The sequence below is a fragment of the Carassius gibelio genome, chromosome A9 (genome assembly GCF_023724105.1).
Source record: "Carassius gibelio isolate Cgi1373 ecotype wild population from Czech Republic chromosome A9, carGib1.2-hapl.c, whole genome shotgun sequence".
Classification (NCBI taxonomy): Eukaryota; Metazoa; Chordata; class Actinopteri; order Cypriniformes; family Cyprinidae; genus Carassius; species Carassius gibelio.
The window spans coordinates 7,634,088-7,661,296 of NC_068379.1; the positions used below are offsets into that span (position 1 = coordinate 7,634,088).

At 35.6% G+C, this 27,209-nt stretch overlaps 3 protein-coding genes, 2 long non-coding RNA genes and 1 pseudogene across 5 annotated transcripts; all 6 read right to left on the reverse strand.

Moving 5' to 3' along the window:
- Positions 1 to 620: 620 nt before the first annotated feature.
- Positions 621 to 2,932, reverse strand: LOC128019581 (homeobox protein Hox-D9a-like). Its single transcript, XM_052605649.1, has 2 exons — positions 1,970 to 2,932; positions 621 to 1,582 (listed from the first exon to the last, which is right to left on the reverse strand). The coding sequence occupies exons 1-2, from the start codon at positions 2,505 to 2,507 to the stop codon at positions 1,341 to 1,343; spliced, it is 780 nt and encodes a 259-aa protein (XP_052461609.1). The 5' UTR covers positions 2,508 to 2,932; the 3' UTR covers positions 621 to 1,340.
- A 1,223-nt stretch (positions 2,933 to 4,155) lies between these two features.
- LOC128019579 (homeobox protein Hox-D10a-like) lies at positions 4,156 to 9,334 on the reverse strand. The gene is made up of 2 exons (XM_052605647.1): positions 5,697 to 9,334; positions 4,156 to 5,024 (listed from the first exon to the last, which is right to left on the reverse strand). The coding sequence occupies exons 1-2, from the start codon at positions 6,415 to 6,417 to the stop codon at positions 4,750 to 4,752; spliced, it is 996 nt and encodes a 331-aa protein (XP_052461607.1). The 5' UTR covers positions 6,418 to 9,334; the 3' UTR covers positions 4,156 to 4,749.
- Positions 9,335 to 9,970: 636 nt separating this feature from the next.
- LOC128019580 (homeobox protein Hox-D11a-like) lies at positions 9,971 to 16,145 on the reverse strand. The gene is made up of 2 exons (XM_052605648.1): positions 14,816 to 16,145; positions 9,971 to 10,676 (listed from the first exon to the last, which is right to left on the reverse strand). The coding sequence occupies exons 1-2, from the start codon at positions 15,411 to 15,413 to the stop codon at positions 10,444 to 10,446; spliced, it is 831 nt and encodes a 276-aa protein (XP_052461608.1). The 5' UTR covers positions 15,414 to 16,145; the 3' UTR covers positions 9,971 to 10,443.
- Positions 11,966 to 12,932, reverse strand: LOC128019586 (uncharacterized). Its single transcript, XR_008185209.1, has 3 exons — positions 12,882 to 12,932; positions 12,685 to 12,754; positions 11,966 to 11,981 (listed from the first exon to the last, which is right to left on the reverse strand). It is a non-coding gene; the product is annotated as an uncharacterized LOC128019586 (long non-coding RNA).
- Positions 13,008 to 14,283, reverse strand: LOC128019584 (uncharacterized). Its single transcript, XR_008185207.1, has 3 exons — positions 14,029 to 14,283; positions 13,337 to 13,590; positions 13,008 to 13,102 (listed from the first exon to the last, which is right to left on the reverse strand). It is a non-coding gene; the product is annotated as an uncharacterized LOC128019584 (long non-coding RNA).
- A 2,430-nt stretch (positions 16,146 to 18,575) lies between the features above and the next one.
- LOC128019577 (homeobox protein Hox-D12a-like) lies at positions 18,576 to 24,400 on the reverse strand (annotated as a pseudogene).
- Between the last annotated feature and the right edge of the window lie 2,809 nt (positions 24,401 to 27,209).

Consider the following 27,209-nt stretch of genomic DNA (forward strand, 5'->3'; position numbering starts at 1 on the left):
TTAGACGCTGACAATTTACATTTACTCAGCTCGCATAAGTATTTAATTGGCTGTTATGTCGACCTTTTTTTCTAAGATGAAAACATTCCTGTTGCATTTTTTTGTAATAGCAACACCCCAAACGATTGTCAGGTTTGTAGAGTAGAGATGCATTTCGTGAATAAACGTGACTTTCAGTGTACTGGGGGGTCGATGTTGCTTTAGTCTCACCATCAATAGACCAGGCGCCCCGTGGAAGTGTCTACGTTTTTGTGTGCAAGTAACAGACACAAAGAACCAGTGAGGTTAGTTTCAAAGAGAAGAGCAATTACAGTCCTATACCATAAACTCATTTAGACCAGACGTCTAGCTCTTTCTATGGCTTTATTGGACCCAATTTCTCCCTGCTCTAAAGCAATTCTTGGTACAGGTTTGACAATAAATTGGGGCTCTTTGCAACACCTAACACCTATATATATATATATATATATATATATATATATATATATATATATATATATATATATATATATATATATATATATATATATATATATATATATATATATATATTGCCTAACAATTAATCTGTAATTTTTGTTCAGCATGAAACAGAATTATCCTAGTCGCAGGTGGAAGCACCATTTATAAAATGCATGTCTGTTATTTAAAAGGTCTGTACATATTTATTAGACATGTCTGTACATATGCAGTTTATTTGTAAACATGGCTTAAAAGAGAGAGACAAACAATTTCACAGTATTTGCACGTGTAGAGTATTTAACAAAGCTTATCTACACCAAAATTCATTATAAAACACTGAAGGCAAGCTTCACTGTGAAAAAAAAAAAGAAAATATATATTTTTTCTTTTTTAGACCGTATTGATGCATCTATCACACCAGCAAGAGCTTCGACTTGAAATACACTAGTTCTGAAAGGATAGATTAGAAATATGAGATTGTACATAATGTCCAATTTACGGACAGAAATAAACGGCACAGTAAATGATCACATGTGGATGCATGAAGGCGAAGAGCAGGTTTTGCATGCATTATGGACAGAATTACAGCTCAGCACATTAGGAACTGAACAGACCACGAACCATATCCTAATTGCCTATCAGACATTTTAGTGGTAGGATTTTTATGAATAGGGATAAGTATAAGTAACATCTGACGCTGAATTTTACTTTGAAATATAGAACACTGAATTCTCAGATCCTGAACTACTCCACCATGTTGCTAGGAAAGAAACAGATTTTAGGTGTTTTAAGCCAAGCTATTGTATAATTTATTGTGGAATAACCATTCATTTCAAGTAATTCGCATTATAAGATATTAAGTTGAAGCACACTGTTCACTAAGGATCTTTGCTGCTTCTCTCTCGGCTCATCTTCTTCATTTTCATTCTTCTGTTCTGAAACCAGATTTTAATCTGCCGTTCTGTTAAATTCAGGATTCGTGCAACTTCATAACGACGATCCCTCGTTAAATACATGTTATACAGGAACTCCTTCTCTAATTCTAGAGTCTGATATTTTGTGTACGGGCAACGTTTCTTTCTTGTTGATCTTGCATGGATCCAGTTTGCTGCAGGGTTGCCTGAAAATAAATAAATAAAAATAAAACACGTAAATAAGCTTTACGTCCACAATTGATTAGAGCACTTCTTTAGGCAATATCAAAGGGAGCTAAACGTTAATATGTATCCATAATATATATATGGAGAATTATATATATATATATATATATATATATATATATATATATATATATATATATATATATATGTATATATATATATATATATATATATATATATATATATATATACAGCCTATAGCATTCTCACATTCTCACTACATAGCCTACAGACGAAGGCAATATTTCGGCCCGTGGTAAGAGCCCGGACACATTTATAGGTTTGTAAAACCTCCAGTTTAGGACAGTTGGAAGGTTGTAAATCAAGAGGCAATTCATTTTACTTACTTGGGTCAAGTTGTTGTTGTTTTTCGTCTTTAGGTTCATCGAGACTCGAGATATCATTTGCAGCCGTTTCTTCAGTCGCTTGGTCTACGCTCTCGGACACAGCCCTGCAGCTGAACTCGGGAACGGTTTCTGTTTCAAAAGCAGCGCTCTCAGTCCTTTTCGAGGGTAAACTTTGAGTCTTTGTGCCGCTGTGCCGACTGCTGGAGTGGAGCCCCGATAGAGAGATATGGCTTGAGACTGGAGCGCACTCTATCCAGGAGCGCACGTATCTGTTGTCCGAAACATGGGTCTGGTGGACGTACGGATGGTAAAGTCCGGACACAGCAGCAGGAGATGGTTGGTGAACCGAGGTCCAGGACGCAGGGAACACGGCTGACTTTGAAGCGAAGCTGCACGAGGAGAAGTCCGCATTTTCCGCCACACCTGACGGCCTCACTGTGTGTGAGCCCTGGACATAACGCGCTCCGTACACATCCTCCGTGTCGTGCCCCATAATAGAGTCCACATAATAGCTACTGAGAGCTGAACTACCCGACATTTTTGGATCCCTTCGAACGCATATAAACCGTTACTCTGTTTCCGAAACCTTGCCTCTGAACAATCATAGTATTTTTGTTGCCTTCATCTCCAGTGATTGGTTACATGAATCACGTGATCATATTTACTAAAACAGAGAGTAAACCAGTCCGCTGATAACGGCGTGTTTGATTTGTACTCTCAAAAATAAGATAATACATATTTTTAATCTTAATTTAGATGTAGTGATATTCTGCACTGAGCATGTTTTAAACCAATACTTATAGTTTTTAACAAGGTCATACTAATACATACATTTATTGCAATGGTAGCCCTCACCACTGATAGCTTAACAAACGATTCCAGCAGTGTAAAATCTTGCAAAATTTCGTCATAAGGTATGTCATACTCTAGGCTTGTAAAGTATTTTATAGAGTTCCGAGTTGCAAGTCCTCGTAAAATAAATGTAATAACATGCTGTAAAACAACGAACCACAGCAGCCTCACAGATTCTCATATTTTATAAACGCTCTCGCTGCTTTAGTGTTAAGATCTGCAGTTCAGTCGTTGTAAGTTTGAGACTGACTGTAAGGTGTTATAAGATTGACACAGGAAGTCATATTTGTGTATATTTTTGGTCCTTATTGAAAAGCGAGTCAGATTATTTTTTTTATGTGTAGGCCTATCAATAAAAAAAATTATGAGGTGCATTTGATTATGTATTAATGTGACCTTATAAAAAAGACTCTAGGCATTCCAAAGTGTCTTGATCCACGTGTCTGTCATTAAATAATAATAATAATACATTTGGGAATATTCTCGCCTTATTAGATAATAATGTACGTCGTGCACTGAATGAGGTGGCGACAGTGTGGAATGATGATGGTAATAAAGCGGATGTTGCTACGTCACTTTACAATAAAATAACTAAAAGGTTTAGACCGAATAGACTATTTGTGTAAAGAGAGATTAAACCCAGTTCATTGCACAGTTCTTCCTGATTTGAGAAAATAATTTCAATATTTGAATCTACGTTCCCATCTGTGTCCACATATTCGAGCATGTGCCTAAAAAAGCCTGGTTGACGTTGTGTGTGTTTGTATACATGCACATTAGAGATTGAGTGGTCAATGCTACAGAGAGAAAAAAACGTAGAACAGTAATATAATTTTTTGATTTTTAGTGGATAGTGGACTTGTTAAACAAGAATTGTTATGAAATAAGAATTCCACGGGTTTTTCATCGATCAAAACATTTAAAATAGTTTTGGGCCTTTACATAACAATGGACAAAAACCATCAGTAAATGATATGGCCAGAATTTTTCAAACAAATATCAGTTGACATGTGTGCCTTTTTTGTATTTGTATTTGCTAATGTGTCTTTGAATATAATTTAAGTACAAAAAATACATTTAGAAAATTACATGCATTCAGGCTTAAACACGGATTATATTTTAACATAAGATCATATTTTTAAATAGCTTTGTTTTTCTCATATATTTTAAAAACGGCGTTTTAATCAGCGGAGTGTACAACTATATGTTCTCTTGTGTGTGTGTGTGAGTGTGTGTACGTGTGTGTGTTTGGGGGTGTATTGGGGATTGTATTATGTTCTAGATATAAACCGTGGTTTAAAAACTTTATTATACAAATATTTCAACAAACACTATTATGACATATTATGAATTTATTGTCAACTGACCACATGCCACAAACATGCACTGAAACAGACATATTTAAACATCTATTATACAGAAACCTTTATATTTAATCATTTCAGATAAATGGGTGACCTTTATTTTCAAATTTGCTTTCAATGTCCTTTTTTTAACTTTTATTTATTTTAAATTTTTTGCCGCAAAGGTTTCAGCGACATTTTTGCTCTGTCCCCGCTGAAATTAAACATCTCGGAACAGCCTGTTTCTATCTTAATAATAATAATAATAATAATAATAATAATAATAATAATAATAATAATAATGATGATGATGATGATGATGATAATAATCTATTTTATTATAAGTTAAGACCTAACACCACTATTATACCCTGTGAAACATATTGAAATACACAAGGCTTCACATTTCAAATGCAATAAAAAATGTAGCAACAAATGGTAAAGATTTAGCAACGATCACAACACTGGAACGTGAAAGTAGCCAAAACAATGCACACTGCCCTCATGTCAATATTTTACAAGAGAACACAGATGGACCGAAACGGGAGGTAAGTTTTTGAAATGCTCCTGTTTGCACGTTCACGTTCACGAAAAAGTGAGAGTGGATGTGAGTTCACGAATACGGTTTTCTCTGCTCATTTTCTTGAGTTTCATCCTGCGGTTTTGGAACCAGATTTTCACTTGTCTGTCAGTGAGGTTGACGCTTTTGCTTATCTCTAGACGGCGCTCCCGAGTCAGGTACATGTTGAATAAAAACTCTTTTTCTAATTCCAAGGTCTGGTGCTTTGTGTACGGACATCTTTTTTTCCGTCCACTCTTCGCGGTTAACCAGTTGCTCGTCGGTGTGTCGTTTTTAGACTCTGCAAAACAAAAAGACAGTGAGCGAACAGCAAGACAAAAAAAATGTCAAATTAAGATCCTTCTCTCTACATGAGAAAAAAAGACAAGCATGCTTGTCAAAACAGTAATCATAATTAAACCTATACATACAGATCATTAGAATTAACGTACTGAGTCAAATAATAGCCCATATGTGGCCTCATTTGGTCTTTCAGCACATAATGACAATTCAAGTGTTGAATATCTCTGTAGCATATAGTAGTACTTTTACTATAGTATTTTTTATGTTAAAATTTTGCCTTTTTAATAAGCTTAATTACTCCTTACCCTACGCAATTTTGTGTATTTAACTTACTGCACCAAAAATCAGATTTTGCCAAGCTATGCTAACCATGTTGCAGTTAGTAACAAATGGTTCCTACATTAGAAGTACATTCATTTTCCTGCTGAATGGATGAAGTTGCAAATATATTTCACTGTGCTTATATTGACCACAGCCACTTGCAACAAAAGGTATTTGATGTTAAGGTACCCTCGCAGCGCTGTTTCCTGTTAAGGCTTTTACTGCAACCTGAGTAAGACTCCCATTAAACATTACGACTTTCAGGTTGTTTGTGTTTTATTTTGGGTTTTATGATGCCGGGGCGTTCGCATTTACACCAAGACGCGATTAATCCGTTTATTGTACCCACCTTTGCCATCTCTGTGTGGCATTTCAGGGCTGGAGACAGACGCCTCAGTTGAGCAGTTCTTCTCCTCCAGCGTGCTGACTTTGGGCTCCGGAGTCTGCGCAGGGGAAGAGCTCCTTGTGTCCCGATCGTGCGGAAGCTTCTTTTCCACCTCGACAAAGGGCGCTGACTGCGCCTTTGGAGTCACCCTGTTCAGCTGCATTAACGTAGTGCTCGGGCTCATCGTCTCGCTGTCATAGTCCAGGATTTTCGCCGTCGCATAAGTCTGACTTAGTCTAAAATATCCAGGCACAGGAATCTCGGGACTATCAACGGAACACGTTTCGGGAATCAGGTTGGAGTACGCGGGTATCTCGGACGAACTGACCTTTGCTCTCTTGTCGGAGTACATACAACAGTTCGTTTCTTCTTTTATGCTTTGTGAAAATGTGCAGGTGGACATCTGGTTGAGCGGTTGATCTAATCGACAGGACCTGCTTGGATCTGCCCAGTTATCAGTTTGAGGTATATACGAGTGGACGTTCATGCCCATGTTTTGGTGGTTTATTTCCCCCCGTTTGCCAAGAGACGGAAGGAGTCCACAGGTTTGCATTCCATAGGTTCCCATTTCTGCAGTGGCTGGCATGTACATGTTACTGCTGGAATAAAAATCTGTTCTGCACGCCCCAATCAAGGAATCTACCAAAAACGTGCTTGCAGCAGGAGAGCTGTTGGGAAAGGACATTTTGGATTTTTTTTTTTTTTTAAGAAGCTGAGAAGTGTCCTCTGTAAGTTGACATATCTAGCAAAACAATCCCTGTATAACCCAGAGAGTCTCTCTGCAAGCACATGACGCTCTCACCAATGAAATTTGAAAATGGCCTTGAGACGCAGGCTCTTCCCCGTCACGTGGACGCGCTGACACGCGATCTGGAGCTTTAGACGTGGTCAACAGCGACACCTAGAACGAGGACTTGAAATTGGTTCCAAGACGGGCAAAATAACATTGTTAAATGCATTTTCAGAATAACATATACAATTAAGACAAAATGGGACGAAATTGGACTAATACAGACTAAACTGTGAAACAAAGAGCGAGAACAGGGAAATTAAATGACTATTGTCATCTATTTTGTACTCTTTTTAACTCCAATTCAAGGTCAAGACAAGAAATGTCGGCAGACACAACAGAAGGAATTTCTGGTAGTTTACAGTTTCCCTTTGCAAAAAGCAGAGGACAATGCAGAAGAAAATGAGGCGGCGGACGTGGGCCTAAACACCGCAGACTGCATTACTGGATTAATGGTGAAAGGCAAAATTGTGATTCAACTTTTCTAATTGGGATTTTTATCATCTATATTTTAATCTACACAACTGATGTGGCCTGTCTGCAGTTAGAACTTTTCATCGGACGCAAAGAAAATGTCAGTGTGAATACTATTTGCTAATTCATGTAATACCATGTTTGTTATTTTCTAAACTAAATGAAATAAATTTTGCACTTGTTAAATCATTTTAGCCAGACATATATTTATTATATGTTATCCATACATATTTTCCATTACATTATTATTCACCTTATCATTATAAAGATGTGAGGTAGGCTATATGTTTAAAATACATAGCGCAAATCACAGGTTTAAATGACATTTTATGAATTGTTCGTAATTTATGCAGTTCTTTTAAATGTACAGAGTGAAGAGTTTTTATTTGAATAAATACATTTATATGATCGTGTATCTTAAACGCATTTACACTTTGCTTTTAAAATACATCTTTATGCAGCACTAACATCTTATATGCAACATTATCAAAATGTAACTAAATATGCAAATACGTGTGCAGAATTAAACAGCATTTACAAATGTTAACAAAGTATCTGTGCTTTGCTGCTTTAGAACTTGATACAATGCAAATGCGCACGCAGAATAAAATGCTGTCTTTGCCGTTGAATAAATCATCGGCAGTGTGTTTTTTTGGTACAGGTGTATGATCCATTGTCACAAGGAATAATATTGTATTTATATACACAAAATAATCAAATAGAAAAAAATATCTATACGGAGTTATGAACTTGTTTATATAGAAATCTTAACATACAATCATTTCATGTTAAGAAACAATCACGTACAATTTCTTCATATAATTTAAACAAAGCAGAAAATGCAAGCACACACGGATTCCTGGATACACTTACGTAAATTAGTACAAAAATAGTACACACAGTCAGTTTTTCTAGATAATTTCTGAATCACTAAAGAAAAATACAGAATCAGATTGACATCTGAAAACAGACATAATCAACAAGCACGTACACAATTTTCATATTTGTAAGTAAACACCTTTCACAATTACACGTCAAACTATTATAATACTATACGAAATGCATGATTTATCTCTGCTATGTATTTAAAGGTAAATACAATTACACTACAATTCTTCGAGAACGGTTTCGTTCATTTAATTTGTAGAATCACCCTTAAATAGATTATAATAATTATTTAAAAAGACCTACGATTAATAAGAAGATGCTGTAGAGATGCGTACAGTTTAATCATTTGCTAAATAAGTAGTGGACTGCAGCTACGTTATGCTAGAATCCATAGGAGTATTTCATTATTATTATTATTATTATCATTATTATTATTATTTAGTTAGTTTTATCATTGCATGCAAGTCTGCCGTCTACCGGGAAACTGTTAAATATATATATAGATGTTCACAATATATATGGCAGATGTTCACTGAAATTGTCTCCCCAACTATGCAGAGAAAGATATCCTTGTACGCGACTAAAATATATATCCCGGGTTTAACTGTATTATTATTATTTTTTTTTTCAATATAGCCTGTGCAAGAGCATAAATCTAATTAAGGATAAAAGTGAATCAACAGCACACGGACATAAAAACATTATATTAGATCACAAAACTCGGCTCAGGCGTCATTATTGTGTTGAAGAACAGCTAACACACAGCACCAGGTCAGATCATTGCTGTACGTTCGCCCTCTCGTGGCTTCAAGCAGTATCCACTAAATGTAAAGAATCAAAGGGATGTCTATGTTAAGATTCTTTATTAGGACAGTCAATATATTTCAAAACACACAAAAATATTGGATATACTTACACACGGCTAAAACTTTTAGGAAACTCACATCTAGGAAATAAAAGGAGCTTGTTCTGCATTTGCCTAGCACTACAGAAGTCAGTTTTGTCTTTCCAGGGGGCCTATATTGTGCATCCATGTGCACAGAGTAAATAATGTCTACTGATGAGATAAAAAAATCAACAAATAATATCTGCACAAAGAGTCTTTTGTAATCTTTTTTTGGTACTTTAAGCATAGCCGTATATTACTGCATTGTTGCCCTTGCATAAAACCTTAGGGAGGAAGTGATATTAATGGTTTTATTTTAAAGCATATCACCAAGCAATTTAACCTAGCCCAAAGGTAACTGTATGGAGGCCTCTGAAGGCAGGTCAGTGTGAGTGGATGCAGCAGCCATATTGGGCCGTGGTGCACTGCGGCGCCTCTGAGAGGGCGTAGTTTTTCAAGGAGAAGCCTAAACAAATTCGCCTTTACTTATTCAAAAAGGTTAAGGGTGACGACCTTGACATTAAGGAAGTTCAAATGCAAGATTTCATTCGAATTTTTACATTTGTTGACGACATCTAACTTTGTAAACCACCGTAAGAAAAGCTGGTTACTGTACGTCTTCACGTGCTACATTTGACGAAAACAGCCCCGTGAAGACGCCTTTAGAAATGCGGTGATGTGCAATGCGTAGGACTAGGCCTCTTTTGCAACATAACCCTTAATATTATATTATCTCTTGTATTTGTACACATACTGAGTTCACATCTTCCTAGACAGAAAAACAAAACATCTGCACCCTTTGTGGTTCAGGGCAAAGTCGCAGTTGAAGTGGATATAGGGTCCAATAGCCCCAATTTAATTTACTGCCCAGAGTTTATTGTACGGTCTAGACTGTTCAAGGTTTACTAAATAGCCTTAGTGTAAAACAACATGCATGGAAAGGAATCAGTCAAAAACGACTGTAGAAAAGTTACCATTGGAAATAGTTCTCTCTCTAGCGCAGGTTTATTCTTCCAGTAATAATCAAAATCAGCTTTCGTCTGAAAATTAAGTAGGAATATACGTTTGAAATGCAACTCTGTTAAAAATGTAATTGAATAACAACAAATATCTGTTAAATAATTAAATTTGTTTCTGACTTAGACCGGTACTATCCACTATCACACACAAGAGGCATCGCAGCAATAGATAGAAATCTGCTGTATTTTTATTTATTTATTTAATACATAGATACATTACATGCTTCAAACGAATAAATGCATACACAGTTTTACCTCAATGTAATTACTTACTCTTGATGTAACCAAACGCATTGCTGCTAATGCAGTGTGTTACTTGGATGTACTTCGAGGAACAATGAAAAACACAATAAATAAATACAAATACAATGCTACTGCATTTAAATTCCATTAACACAAAGTATGACGAGATTGTCGAGCTATGTTCCTGATAACTGATCGTTTTCTTCATCGCGAATACACGGTTGTAAATCATTTGTGCAGAATTTTAATCGGAGATCACATTCATTTTTGATAGGAAGTATTTTGCATAGTTGTGAAATACAGAGATGATGTGAAAATAACCCAGGTGTCTGGCGAATGGATGATGTCCAACAAATATGACATAATAGAATAGCCATCGTTTCATCGTCTCATCGGCCAATATCATGGCTTTCAGAACAATGGATTTCCAGTGAAATACTGGAGACGATCTCGGTTCATCTTTTTCTCTTTCATCCTTCGGTTCTGGAACCAAATCTTCACTTGTCGGTCTGTAAGGCTGAGCATTCTGGACAACTGCAGACGCTTCTCTTTGTTTATGTACACATTGAAAAAGAATTCTCGTTCAAGTTCTCGGAGCTGGTATTTCGAATATGGACATCTCTTTTTTCTGGACTTTGTTGTGCCTATAAAAAGAAAAGTAACTTGATTACATTACAGTGAATTTCAAGGCTAACTCAGTTGCAACACAACTGCAGATGGTTCATGAGATGGCATTACAAGTTAGATGCTTCAGATACTAATGCCAAATTTGTAACGAGATTATTGTGTAATCCACACTGCACACTCTAAAAACTGCTGGGTTGAAAACAACCCAATTTGGGTTATTTTGACAACCCAGCGCTGGGTCAAAAAGGGACGAACCCAGCGCTGGGTTATTTTAACCCAACCAGTTGGGTTATCATATTTAACCCAGCCTGCTGGGTTGCCTTTTTTATGGTTTAAAATGACTATATTGCAGGGTTTCAAAAACCAGAGCGGGTGTTTTTTATCACTGTATTTCAGAAGGAAAACTACTGTATTTAGAAAATGTTCGATATCATTTCGCATGTGCTTGATAAGGCAGCGTTTGTGAGCTCAGCACCGCTCTACAGCCGTTACCGGAGAAACCTACCTCTCCCGCTCTTAGCGCCTCCTGCTGGCAGAAAATGAACTCGCAGAGTGCAGCCATGTGGGGAAACAATGCATTTCTACGTTAAAATTAACCCAAATTGAGCTAGGCATTAAACCTACAAATGTTGTTCATTTTAAATATCACTTTTACACACAAATAATAATTATCAAAAAGGAAAATATTTATTAAAAACAAGAGAAAAGTCAAAAAGTAACATGTTAGAAGAAATGCAGAAAAGGATGGCATTAACAGCTACAGAGTTCATAAAGCATTGAACATTTGATGAATATAACTTAAGATCAAATTGGACTTTGTTCAATTGTATATATTGTATAAAAATATACGAAAACACATACAATAAATTTACAATTAGTTAGGTTTTTTTCCAACTATTCTGGCATGACAGTACACAAATAAATCACAACATTAACTTTGATATTATAACATTTAACAGACGCATGTGTGTGTGTGTGTGAAAGAATGTGAGCAGGTGTATGAATGACAGAGTGTAAACTCTTCTACTAAACAACACAGAAAAAGCATTTAACTTTTTTTTTTTTAACAAATTATACACTTACAGTTTGTTTCATAGTCCATGAATACAGATCATGCATCACGGTCAATTTTCATGATCTCTTTAGCATAACTGATGTAGTCATGAAGAAGCCCCATCAGCACAGCATGTGACATCTTCTACATCATCCAGGGCAGCGTCCTCCTTTAAAACCACCGCTGCATCAGTTTAGGGGAAAGGACATTCTCCTCTCTGACCAGGATTCATCCGATTCACAGTCACTGCCCGTTCTTCATCAGTGGCCTAAGAGAAACACATTTGAAAAAATTAAACATTTAATTAAACTACCGATTTTCAGGTAGAGGTGTATTCACATCCGTAAGGATAGGTAAATAATCGGTTTTAAAGTTTCAACACTTTGTGTGGTTGTTTAATGTCTGTCTATCACAGCTCATGAAGTCTATAATGGCAGCACTAGTGTGAAGACATGTGATATTGTTTGAATAAATATCGCTTTCAGAAAGCTTCTTTACTGAAACATTAAAACAGTCATCACATTCACATACCTCACAAATGTTCATGTACGTGGAGGGCTGCTCTTCAAACCGTTAGTTCACCAAATAATTAAAATGTTCATAATTTACTCTCCCCATGTTTTTCCAGACTCATACAAACTCTGCTCATTTTTTGGAAAGCATATGAATATATTTAATATTCTCTTTTTGTGTCCTCCATTGCTGGTCTGGGAGACCAGTATTTTATTTTGAACATACATGTTTGCTATCATATAATTTAAGATGTATTCATATATAAATATCAGAATTTACTTCTACAATAACTCTATATTTATGAAGCTTGAAAATACTGATTATCTAAACTATAAATGGATTAACAAATATTATGAGAAAACTAAAAATATATTAATTTATGTTGTAAAGACAGACAAAAGTCTTATAGGTTTGGAATGACTTGAGGGCAAGTAAATTATTTTTTGTGTGAACTTTACCTCTAAGAGCGAAGACCAAGAATAATGACTCTCCAAATCAGACAAGACAACTCCAAACTTGGTTTGATTTCTGCAATAAAAAACACAGACATCAATGGTCTTAATGAAATGAGCACGTATCACACTGTTGTTGCATCAAAATGTGAAGTAAACCGGCAGGAGACAACAGAAAAATTTATTTTCTAAAAATAACTTACATAAAATCTCAAAGGAATGATGCTCTCCCATGTCTCTTGCTTTTAACATCTACAAAAACAAATATTATTTTACTCTTAGTAAAACACAACAACAACTGATAACATGAAATTATGAAGTGTACTTGCCTTAAACGATCTTTCCCTCTCTTCCAAAGAAGCTGAGATAACCTCCTCCTCACACAAGCAGACTTGTGTGTCCTTAACTCCAGTTAGTTTGAGTTCTGCAAAGAGGGACATCAATGGTTTCATACATATATATACATACATATATATATACACACACACACACATATATATATATATATATATATATATATATATATATATATATATATATATATATATATATAAATAAAATCACACTGTTTTTGCATCAAAATGTGAAGTTAACAGGCAGGACACAGCATAAACATTAATTTTCTAAAAAAAAAAAAAGTAATAATAACTTAACTTACATCAGTCTCAAAAGAATGAAGTTGTCTTGTCTCTGGATTGCAACATCTAAAAAAACAACAACATTATTTTAGTCTTAGTAAAAATAAAGATAACTTGATGTTATTCTGAAGTTTACTTTTCTTAAACCGTCTGTCCCTCTCTTCAGAAGAACACCTCCTCCTCATCCTCACACAGGTCTGTGACTCCTCACACAAACAGCTTCTGTGTCTTTAACTCTCAGCGCGAGGACAATGAAGACACAAGCTTGACAAGTCTGAAATATTACATGTAAAATATACTTTTAACAGTTACCACTTCAACAGCCTCAAAATAATTATGCTAGTCTTTACTACACAATGCCGTTTCCTTTAGGAGACAAACATACTTTCAGTTTAACCGCGAAGAAAAAGACAAATTCACATGAGCTTAACCGTGACCATAACCGTCTGTTACTCAAAAAGTACAGATAATGTAAAATCTTATGTAAATATGACAAAATACATTCACAGACGTTATATTAAAAGTACATCCTCCGTTCAGTACCGTTACATGAGGCAGTTAAGACCTCCGTGTCTGAGGCGAAAACCGCGTCCGTTTTTTTTAAATATATATATATATATATATATATATAACGTTGAGCTCCTTTGTTTCCGCCTTTCATACAACCGGGTAAACAATAAAAGATAACTTTACATTTTGAATATTTACTTACCATAGTCTTTCACTCGCTTCTCGCTTCTATCACGCTGAGAAAATGGCGGCTGCTCGCACTGGAGACGTACGATCTTGACGTGACGTGCGTGCTCTCCTTCACGTCCGCGTCCTCAACCCAGACCGGCTGGGTTAAAAAAAAATTTTTTTAAACCTTATTTTCAACCCAAACTTGGGTTAAAACATCCCAAAGTCCTATCCAACGGCCTCAACCCAGCAGTTGGGTTGAAAAAACAACCCAGCGTTTTTTAGAGTGCAGTTACAAAGAAACTAAAGTAAGATCACACAGACTATAAAACAACACAAGATCTGCCATATGAAATCCACACAAGCATGTAAGCGGCCCACACGCTCATGCACTTATGTCGAAACGCACGCACGCGCACACGAGGATTCCGTGTGTGTTTTTAGTTCGATTAAAGTGTTTCTCTTTTATGTTAAAATCTTTTGTGATAATGCAACGAATTACTACTGAAACAAGCAACAGGCTTGAGATTTTTAAAACACGTGCTTTCTGGATTCACAGCACGATCATTACAACATTGTCTTTACAACATATTTGAAGATTAATTATCAGCATATATAAATAAGTGTTTGTATCGCCTGCATTTCAAATAGCCTATTTAGATGTATAATGATCCAATGAAAGCGCCTTCCACATCGTAAAGATTTTTACAACAGCAGAGAGAATCTTACTAGCTATATATATAGCAATAGTCAAAATAAACTTTTGCACTCTTATAAAGCGGCACATAAAAGCTAACCGATAAAGCCGATAATGGACCTACTTGAGCCGTTGTTCTTTTCTTCATCGCAGGTTGATATTGAGGATTCCTCCTCCACGGCTGCTGTAGGGTCTTGTTTGGTCTGCTCCACGCTGTCTGTAGAAACATTGCATGCAGCATCTCCGGGGACACTCGTATCTGGCTTTTGTTTGGACTGCTCAGGGTTGGGCTTCTCAGAGTTAACAGTTTCAAAAAACTGATCAAATCCTTGTGGAAGTACCCCATTTCGGCCGGCGTTGGTGAAGAAATTGCAAGAGGAGTTAGTACCACCGTGATGGCTATACACGGAATCGTTCTTAAAAATCATTTCCGCTCTTTTTGATGACTGCAGGAGATCCCGGTGCACCATATCCTCCGTTGAATAGTACGAAGCGTAATTGCCCCTGTAATGCCATTTGCTCGGATGATCCAGTCCATAGTCCCTGAAAGTCACTTCACGAACAGGTTGGACTTGCGCTAGGTTGGAAGAATAGGGAAAATTGACTTGACACGACGTAGCTTGTGGTAAGAACGAAGAGACCGATGAGAAATCAGGAGCAGAAACATAGTACGGTAAATACATATTAGATGCACCGTTGCTGCGATCCTCGTACTCCGTCATTGCTCACTTAGAGAGGAAAAATCGTCAGCTTGACTGGTAAACTTTGTCCATCTATTGCACCATATGCGTGTGGATAGGACTCGCGAGGAAGAAAAAATCGGAAACGTACGCTGACGTGCAATTCTCATCTTGATCGATTCTTGAGGTAATTGTGTCATGTGATCCGCGAACAAAAATCACCATATATCAATATCAGTCATTAAGTGAGCGGCTCATAGGTAACCGCATAAGGAAGGTCATTGGTTGCCTACATTTTTGAAACTCCCATGTTGATTTCCCGTGTGTATTACAAGGCATTAGTAAGCAATCACAGAAATACCACATCAAATATTTGGATTAAAATCATAAAATAGTTAATGAAATTAAGCACCTTCATCATAACATTAAGCAATTTATTTCCAATGCATCACATTTAGTTGTAGCCTACTATTCAGTTGCTTTAAGATTTCCCTAGGTTTCCCAACCACCTTTCAACTTTGACGACTGAAGCAAAACTGCAAGGTTTTCAGTCTCTTTATAGCTCTCTATACTCTGAAACTGAGATTTGCATGCCTTCAAAGTTCGTGCACTCGAAACGCACGGTACATCATTAAACACGAGCTTTACCTATGTTTCTGAATCTGCAATAGGCTTTTAAAAAAATTCTTGGAGAGCCATATTTTGTTATAACTTAGGCTATACATTCAAGACATAGGAAAAATAGAAAAAGGAAGTCAAAAAAAAAAAAAAAAAAAAAAAAAAAAAAAAAAAAAACGTGGAAAAAAAATCTGGGCGCTGGCACAAAAACAAAGAAATGTAATGCAGTTGACCAAATGTCAGCGGTTTAGTTTATTCTTCGCAGTCTACAGAAAGTAATCATTTATTCACTGTTTCCAAAAACGACAAAAGGTAATATATAGTAAAGGGTAATAACATTTTCAATTGTACCTTGATTTTTTAGCCTGAAGTAAAATCTTCAATTTAGTCCGATAATGTATTCCAGTAGTCAAACGATTTTGTAACGACTTGAATAAAATTCCTCGATGCAGTAACCAAAAGGAAGAACAGGAAGACGGACGGATTCACACTGCCAAGTACAAAACAACTGTTCTGGCTTTGAACGTCTGGCGTCTTGAGACAATGAGCACTCGGCAATCACCTACAACCGTCAGCCAAATCATTTTATTGCACAGGCAAAAGGATGTGCTATGGTTTAGTGTCCTTAGTGGAGGTAAATAGTGACTTCTACATACCGAGAGACTCTGGGAAAGCTACAGATTTACAGTTTATTTTTTTTATCCCCAACCCCACATATAGGCTATGTCTCAAATCTGTATGAACCACAAAGTAGTTCAATGTTGTTGCATTGTTTTTGTATTGCCTGTTGTTATTTTAAATCTGTCTTAATATTCACAAATTTAAACATTTAAAACAGATTTAAAATACAACAGGCAATACAAAAACAATGCAAGAACTTTAATCTGCTAGCCTGCCTATAGTGACCTATAATGATCATAATGTTTTTATCGGTAAATTTTAGCACAGTTAAAATTTTAGCACAGAAACTAACCATTCCAGAAGAAACATCTGATTTAATTTGAACACACGCCTAAATAACACACGCCTATAATTTTCGCGTTTATAGAAAGCTGAATCGTGCCGGGGTGGCTTTCTTAACAAAACGTTTATCTTGTACGATCCATGCTAAAGCGTGTTTAATTCGTTGCATCTTCGTTTCGCTTCGAGACCTAGAAAAAAGGAGTCTGTTTACTAGTCGATGTCCAATAATTTTTTTAAACAATTCTCGCAATAATATAAAAAATGTAAACTGTACTGAGCATTAGCGCATCAAATAAATTGTTATTCAGTTTGGCCTTGTTAAGCGAGAGTTGTGCAACAAAGTCTTGTACAAATATATACAAACTCGTGTATGTATGTATGTATGTATGTATGTATGTATGTATGTATGTATGTATGTATATATATATATATATATATATATATATATATATATATATATATATATATATATATGTGTGTGTGTGTGTGTGTGTGTCTATGTGTATACACACACACACACACACACACACACACACACACACACACGACATTTGAAGTGGATAAAAGCATTTAATCAGAGTTGTCCTAAAACCTAAAACCAAAATGCATTCTTGTCTTAGGACAACTCTGATTAAATTTTTTGATCCACTTCAAATGTTGACTACTGTATATATTGATGATTCATATATTTGTCTTTATTTGTCAATTTCGGTCACTAACTTGACCTTAACTTTGTATTGGCGCCCCCAGTTTCTACAGCGGTCGAAAAACGTCTTGTAGTGCTCTCCAGAAAATTACATTCCGTTTGTTTCTTGCTTGTTCAGTCTTTTAACACAGTTCAGTCTTTATTGCATTTGTAGCAATTGTAAAGACAATTAACTTGGACCAAACTTACCTTTGTCTCATTTATTTCTAATGTATGTTTTTAATTATCTATAAGATATTCTGAAAACATGTATTTTAAATTAAAAGTATAATACCTGATAATATGAATGATGATAATAATAATAATAATCTACAAGTAATAATAATATGTGTGGTGAAGGTGTGCTGTAGTGCTGTGAAACTATGCGTTTAATTATAACACTAATTATGTAGCGTTAAAACTTTAAGTTGTGAAAAAGTATACAAAGGTGAGATTGCAAAACCTATACAACAAACCTTTGTGTCCACGTCACTGGACATACATTTATTTATTTACTTTTTATGTTTCGTATAGGCCAGTTTTGTTTTCGCACGATTCCCATGAATAATCAAGTTTATTTCTAAAATACGAACATTATTGCAGTAATTTGAACTAATTTATTAGAGAAAACATAAATAAAAGCTAAATTAATAACCTTTAATACATATCTACAAAAGTAGGCTACTAGATTGTAGGGACGACAAAACAATAATGATTTTTTTTTTATTGTCCATTTCCTCTTTTTTTACCTATACACCATAACGCAGAGTTACAGCACTTTGTTTGCTAGTTAAAGTTCAGTTTAATTCGATTATATATACAATTTATTATTAATAATAACAACAATAATAATCATAAATGATGGAGAGTCATAGAAAAAATATATATATATTTGCACACCGGAGTTTGTGTATTAATAAACGAATTGAAGCTTGGACTAGAGGGCCCACTGCTTTTATTGGAGCATTTTGAATCACCACGGATTCATACAATTATCGCACACAGAAGTTTAATATAATACATAATTTACACAACACTTAATAAATATTACACATAACACTTTTTGATAAAATACAACTTGTGTTTTCAGATCGGAAGATACAAATGAGGTTTTATCAAAAGTAGCCTATTAGAATGGCTACTTATTAGAAACAATATACTCCAAATTTGCTGTAGTTCTAAACTACAAAGCAAACCTTTTAACATTGTTAACATTACAACTTTGGAATTATATTTACTTTTTATTTTTATTGTTATTTTTTCACACACACATACACACACACACGACATACAAATGCTGCGAGTTTTTGGCAAATATATATTCAAAATATTCAGCTTCAATATTAAATGACATTTTATAAGTGGTCGGGAGATCATGGATTTCACGTGGGCCAAATATGGGCCGGATCTGGGCCAACACTATGTTCCTGTCTGGGAACCGTTTTCAGATAGAAGGGTTTGGTGGATTTGGATCTCCATAAGAACAGTCTGTTGTATGTTGAAAAGATGTATGAATGATGTCATCACATGAAAAACAAACCCTAGATTGTAAATAATAATAATAATAATAATAATAATAAAATCAGTAAACAGTGAAGGTATGCTCGCGCATCATAAGTCTTTTTTTCTTCATCCTGCGGTTCTGAAACCAGATTTTCACTTGCTGATCACTCAGTTCCAATCTGTCGGAAAGCTCCTTTCGTTTCTGTCGGTTTATAAATTCATTAATAATAAATTCGTTCTCCAGTTCGGCTAACTGTGGCTTCGTGTAAGGTTTTCTCTTTTTTCTTGATCTAGCCTGTGAGGCACACCATGGCAATCCTGGGGAGGAGAGAGAGAGAGAAATCCAATAGTGCACTCGTTATCATTCTTTCATGTCACTGAATTAGTATCTTCTTAACTATTAAACGCGACCATAACTCTGATTACCCCGTAACATCTATTCATTTATCATGGGGCATGTTTTATTAGACAATGTTTTTCTGAGAAACAAACCGGTATTGAAAAATAAATAAATAAAATGATGGCTGAAATAACTTGCCTATAACAAAAGCAAACATTTAATACATCGCACAAGAAGCACACATATAAAGACTACAGAGTGAAATCCACTGAATTCCAGGTCACTGAGTGACATCTAAACACAGCGTTGGATTCTATGACGAAAGGGTCAAAAGATTCGTACCATCGGAGAAGGCTGATCTGATGGTCTGGGTGTTCATTGATGGTTGAAATTGAGCTTTGGAGCCGACAGACTGCTTTGACCCATCAGTCACTGGCTGGTCACTGAAGTTCAGTTCATTCTGTGCAAGCCTGTTCTGCGGTCGCCTTTCCGAGTTTGAAACGTCATTGCTGGCAGAGCCAGTGATTCTTTGGTCACTTGCGTAAGCTGCATTAGGTCGTCCAGGCTCCTCTGATTTGTGGCTGACATCTTGGAAGTAGTACCTCCCGGATTCCTCCAGTGAGCTCTTCTTGTGAGTGTTGAGGCTTGCGCTCACAGCGGCTGAACTGCTAAAGAACGGCTCAGAGTAGCCACTGTAGGCGCGACTGTGGGCCGGAGTAGTGCACGAACTTTGAGAACTCCACGGGAGCGAGCACACCTCTCTTTTACCATAGGACATCTGCGGGAGCCCAGATAGATGGACTCCAGTGCCTCGTAAGTTTTGGAGGTACAGCGAGTCTGGAGAGTGAACATTCAAAAGGGGAGCAACATACCCAGAACTAAGAAGATGGTGCTCACACATTTCTGACGAACTTGCCCGATCGCTTCTAAACACAGTTTTTAGTTACCCCTAAAGAATACGAGAGAGGTAATTGTTGATTTGTTAATGCACCATCACGTGATATGCAAAGTCAAATGTTTAGGCACGCCCATGTGACAGTAGTGCTGCAAAGTCATAAATAGGCATTGCATTAAACGAATATAAAATAACACAGTTTTTGCAGATAACCCAATCAATTTCTTGTCTATCAATTTCAAACCACCATTTGTATGCATGTATGTATGTATATATATATATATATATATATATATATATATATATATATATATATATATATATATATATATATATATATATATATTTATTTATTTATTTTTTTAACACCATGTAAAAGCGTGTCTGGCTATCGCATGCTTCGCTATTTTTGTGAAATATAGGTTGAAAAAGCAAACAGGCCTACGTAAAATATAAAGAAATAGAAAATAAAATAAAACTGTCAGTTATTTAGAATATCACAATGCAGTGCAAAAATAATAGCGTTAACATTATTAAGTTAATATTATCGTGTCTTTATGTCAAGTGTTCGAAACTAATCAATGTAGGTGCTTTACATACATTACAAAATCAGTGTGAGGTTCTGTTACAATATAACTTCCTGTAAAACATTTTTTTAAGCACACACACAGACATAATGAAAAATGGTGATGTTCCTAAATTTGTAATGGGGGAAAACATAGAAAACAATAATGCCTTACTGCTAGTATTGCTGCGTTCATGTTTTATTCAACGTGACTGGTTTTATTACATGATCAGTGATTTATAAAATCATGATTTAACAAATATTTTAAGCAAACAAACGCATGCTAACATATTTTTGTTGAAAAATGATTTGATCTTCTGTGAGCAGATCCAGTGCCCAAAATTCCATATTTAAAACATTTTGTTATTGAGTGGCCGATATCTTCATTCGATTCAGTTTATTTACTAGGAAAACATTTAACTCGGCTGTCTCGAGATGCCGAGATATTGTTGCAAGAAATTAAACATTACTTTAGATAACGGATTATTGTTTTAGTGCAGGATATGCAAGTTATATTTTATCTTTCCTCCGTATATTTGTCCAGATAGGCTAATCCAAAACACGCACGTGCAGTCAAAATGACTACAATGTATTGTAAACAGGCAATTTCCGGAAAGAATGGAGACAGTACAACCTCCCACATTTTACGGGTCTAGTAAATTCATGAAAACCTTTAAAATGGGATTGCTTTAGACATTCACAATCTGTTGCACACTGACAACATAGAACCCAATAATCACATGTTCAACCTTAAAATAATAAGAACGTGTACATAAAAATGATATGGTACATCAGTAGCTCAAGTTCAAAGTCCAGAAGCGGATTTACCAAATACAAGTCCAAGTGCATTTAAAAGCAGCATACTATGTTTTTCATAGTCTAAATTTAATTTAAATTGTCCCAAATAACCAGGAAGATGATTTGATGAAAATGCGTCGCTTTTAAAAGCTGAAAACATCTTGACAGAGAATTATAAGATTGTTCTTTACAGTAGGCTACTGCCGTTTAAGTACTGCTGTTGTTAAACCCTTTGTATGAATTCGCTACCGTCGGCAAAACGTAAAACAGCTTTGAGTTACCATGAGTGCAGCCTTTAGGGAAGTATTTTCTGATCAACAAAAGTGTGAATGTAACTTTTTAACTCTATATTACAAGTTATTTTTCTTTCATTTATGACTACATATTACATATTTATTCATAACTTACATCACCATCTTCTCTATTAAATGATATAGCTGTTGAATTATTAGAATGGCTAAGTTTTTTTTAATGCAAAAGTACATTTGATCTTAATGCAAGGCACATGCTAACCGGTAGGTGGAGATGCAGCTTCAAGAATTGCTGGCAAGTTTTTATTTTTATGAGACCTCTTAAAGTCAAGGTCTAGTTTAACCATACGTCTCAAGGTCACCGAGAAGAGCCAGTTTAAAAGGTGTTAAAATGTTTTAAATAATGAAATGATTTAAATAATGAAATTCTGTTTTAAAGGCAACATAAAAGCTTGTGTTGTGTAGAAGGGACACTCGTGTCTTTTTTTGCTTTTCAAAGATTTTCAAATGACCATTAAATAATCAGTTAATCAAACAATAAAACAACAATTTGTGGGCTGCTTTATCTAAATAACTCTGTGTATGGATCTCGCACTTGATATTCAAACAAGTATTTTACTCTTCACATTTATCACACGTTCATGCGGTGACCATGCGTTAATTTATGCAGGCCTACTGATAGCTTATATTTTGTATATACACTTTATATTATATTTTGTAAAGTACATTTACACACCATTGCACGCCTCAGCAGTTGTAAAATCCATACTATTATGAATAGCACTCCTCTACTGAAATTCATTGGTTATGTTTCACAAAGTAGGCCTAAGGTCTACTACTGTCAAACTTAAAATTCAAGCCAGTTGAATTTAGTGTACAGCAGCTTTGCAATGACAATAAATAATACACTATAACTAACAATTACATTAATAAATGTATGATTAATTTAAAGTAATCCCAAATACTGGAGTGCTGAAAACTTTAGCGCTATTGACGCTTTAGTTTGGTGCTTCGGGGAAAACAGCCACGGTCTAACTTTTTATTATTATTATTCGTTCGGATCTCTTAAATAAAAATAAAGCAGTAAACAACTGTTTTTCATTTTATTTACTTCAAACCCATTTTTTTTTCATAAAACTCATGTACTCTACACTATACTGTACTCACATAAAACAAAAAATAAATCAACATTTTAAATGAAAAGAAAGATCAGTGGCCTGAATGTACTGAAACATTTTGAACATATAAAAAAATGTTCGGCAAAGCTGTATATTAGACTAGGCCTGTACTAATTTATATATATATATATATATATAGTGTTGGCTCGAGCCCCTTCAGCTGCAACTGTGTGAGGAACCCGTTTCTTTCTCCCGCGCTGACAGAATGAAACTTCTGTTCCCTCCGAGGAAATACAAAATCATTTGAAATAGGTCTGTCTTTTGTTGTAAGATATTTTAATTATTCCAAGATTAGCAATGATGTAACATTTATTGCATTTTTCCTCAACGCAGAATTTTTAAGAAACATCCTTCAATAATCTAAATAATGGCAACATTATTTAAAACCAAAATAATAACGACGTGTAAACTGACATCCAAAGAAAGGCTGGTTCAGGTTCAAAATAGGCTAATTAATTTACTTTACAAGGAACGTTCTTCATTTCTGTCGTAATTAGTTTCAGATTAAAATTGTTATTTTTTTAAGAATTGATTTAATTGTTTTGATCCGGGCATTATTAAATTTAATAAAACGGTGGCAAAAACTAATGAAGAGAGGCGAGGAGTGATTCACAGAGTAGATCTCACAAGTCTTACCTGTTATTGATGGTTTCCAGATATGCGGGCTCTGCGTCTGGTTTTTGGGGCAATAAAGTTGACCGCTGCATTTGTTTGGCCAGCTCCACGGCTGGTAGCCTTCCATCGTCAAACAAGTCTCGTGTCTGGGATCTCCTGTCAGTGTTCTATGAACTACAGGTAAATCAACATTAGCCGGGGGGTTTCTAAGGTAGGAGCCGGTGTCATTTTGATAAAACGCGATATCCTTAAACCAGTCGTCACCATAGTCCACGCGTTTACTGACAGACTGGCCATTCTCATTTTGTTTTACAACACTAGACGGAAACACAGCCTTCTATGGAACCGACATCCAAAAGTGACTGAGGAAGTAGAGCCAATATTGGCGGAAAAAGAAACGTAAAGAATGAGAGACTCAAGAGTGTATCGAAGTCGGTCGTTCCGCCGCGGAGAACATCGGAGTTTCTGACGCAGAACCACTTGAGTGCTCCTCGAAGGCAAGACGGGTAAACATCTCTGAGCTCCTCATCCAGTCCCCTTGCTTCCATGTTTAATTGCACACAGTGTATATGATTTGTAATCTAACTCATTGTATTTTAGGAGTTCAAAACCAAGAAAACTGCACACAGAGATCACACAAGACCTCCGTTGATGCTTTTATGTTTTTTTCCAGACTAATTACATAGGTCAGATAACCTGGTACCTGATTGGTTAGTTGTCACCATGTGACATGCGTTGGACATGCAAATAGTTAAGTTGAATTTGGACAACACCATGGTGTAGGTTTCACGTGTCTTGCGTGAGCCTAGTTTAAGTAGATACACTGATAATAAAGTTTCATTCATCCATTAAAAAAAATGAAGGGTATTGATTCACATCTATATTTTTTATCTTGAGCCAATGAAAAATAAATGTTATTTTTAGGGCAAGTTATTTGTTTTTCATGGGCTCAAGTTAAAACATATGGATGTGAATCTTTACCCTTAATGTTTATTTATTTTTTAATCCGGTATTGCTGCGCGCACTGGAGCGTAAGAGAGGAAGACGATGATTTTGTGAAAGAGAGAACAATGGCGTGGGAAAACGTCGAGTGTGTTGCTCAACACAACACTGATTTCCATGCAGGACAACTAATTTTTTGTTTCCCATTTCCAACTGCCTGTAAAGCTCAATTCCTAAAGGGCCAGATCCCTGCAGAGTTTTGTTCCAACACACATAGGCTACCATAGTTTTTCCCAAATAAGCCTAGAAGGACTTTATTGAATCTAAATTCTGCAGGCTCCAGCGCTCCAGGGGCCTGTACCATGATGCTGGTTGAACAAATTCAGTGTTACAGGATTAGTTTTGAGTTGACAAAACCAAACCTCTCCAGTCCGCCTTTGTTGGTACCATGATGTTCCTCATCAACTTTCTTTGTCAACTCAGGCTTTGATCCAGAGTTTGTGGAGCACATGCACATGAATGTGTGACATCACTGGTGAACAGCCAATCATGAGCCTTGCAACACAAAGCACATTTGACTTACTTTTTGTGAGAGACACAGCCAGTTTCAAAACTAAAGGTCAAAGGTTTTGCTAAAGGTTAAGAGATAGAAGAATATGACAAATTTAAACATATGAAATATGAAGGAGGAAAAATAAAATAAATTATTTTGCTCTATCAGTGCAGTCACAAGTGAAACTTGTTGAGTTAGTTTATACATTTGAAAATATATAGTGATAGAGACTCAAACATGAAAGGTCAGATGCTACAGCTTATTTCTATTACATGATCTGCATACATTACTATTTATTTAAAATAAATGGCTTATTATAACTGTTAAACATAAATTGCTTGTGTAATAGATAATAATAATATTAATAATTATATTAATCATAAAATGACTCTGTAATTACCATAAAGCCAGACTTAAATATTTTTTTTTTTTTAGCATTAGTGATCTTTAATTTGGAGCAAGGTAAACTGGAGTGACTTTGTGTCAGACATGTGTCACTTTTCTCACATCTGATTGGTCCAACTTCAGTTTGAGATCTCTAACCCAGAACATATTTGCCCCGGAGCAGGTTAGCCTTGGAGTGTACGTTACTATGGCAATGAATACCGCTAACTGACAAGCCACTTACATAGTACCTAAAACCCAGGATTGGTACAAACTAACCTGAAACTTACCTGGCCAGCCAGCTAATCCAGCTTCATGGTACATCACTCAGGAATTGAGTTTGACACCCCTGCTGTAAAGCATAGCCCATTTTCTTGAAAAAGACGTCCTAAAATTTAATCACAAGTCTATGTGTAATTTTGTGGTTAGGAGGTTGTCTGCTTGTGATGCATTTTAACATTAAAAAGATGAACAGATCTACAAAAGCTTTTATTATTTACTTAAGCTTACTCTTGCTTTTGAAATGTTGTGTGCATGCAGGTCCCATTGTAAAACACCTGTGAGTCCATCAAAGGCATTAATAGTATTTCTTCTTAATTGTGTTTACTTTTGACTTAGACTGAATGTCTGTTATTCATGGCAGCTTTCTTTGGTCAAGGCCCGCCAATGAGGTCATTTGGCCGACATGTCTAACAATTCATGTCAATCACAGTTCGTTTCGTTCATCGTCACGTTTCGAGGCGTGGAAATGTTACCACAATAACCTGACCGGTGTGTAAAACCGGAAATCTTGTAGAGTTCAACCATTCCGATGACGACTTTGAGACTTCTGAAGTATACACTTGTCTCCCAGATGCATCAGACCTTTAGCCATATTATATTATAATATATAAATTTATATCCAAACTTTTGCACAACCCCCAACAATGTGTTTTTGGTTATTTTTTTTTAATTTAGACCCTTCTCCCTGTAAATGTATTATTAATTTGTTGCTTTATCTTGGAAAAATTTACGTTCATAAGTGTACATTTTCAAATAAAACTCCCTACTTTTTATTTTCAGGAAAGATTTTGATGTGTATGTAAACTATAAGATTATAGTTTAAGAAACTATAATAATTACAGTATTGTTCAAAATAATAGCAGTACAATGTGACTAACCAGAATAATCAAGGTTTTTAGTATATTTTTTATTGCTACGTGGCAAACAAGTTACCAGTAGGTTCAGTAGATTCTCAGAAAACAAACAAGACCCAGCATTCATGATATGCACGCTCTTAAGGCTGTGCAATTGGGCAATTAGTTGAAAGGGGTGTGTTCAAAAAAATAGCAGTGTCTACCTTTGACTGTACAAACTCAAAACTATTTTGTACAAACATTTTTTTTTTCTGGGATTTGCAATCCTGTGAATCACTAAACTAATATTTAGTTGTATGACCACAGTTTTTTAAAACTGCTTGACATCTGTGTGGCATGGAGTCAACCAACTTGTGGCACCTCTCAGCTGTTATTCCACTCCATGATTCTTTAACAACATTCCACAATTCAT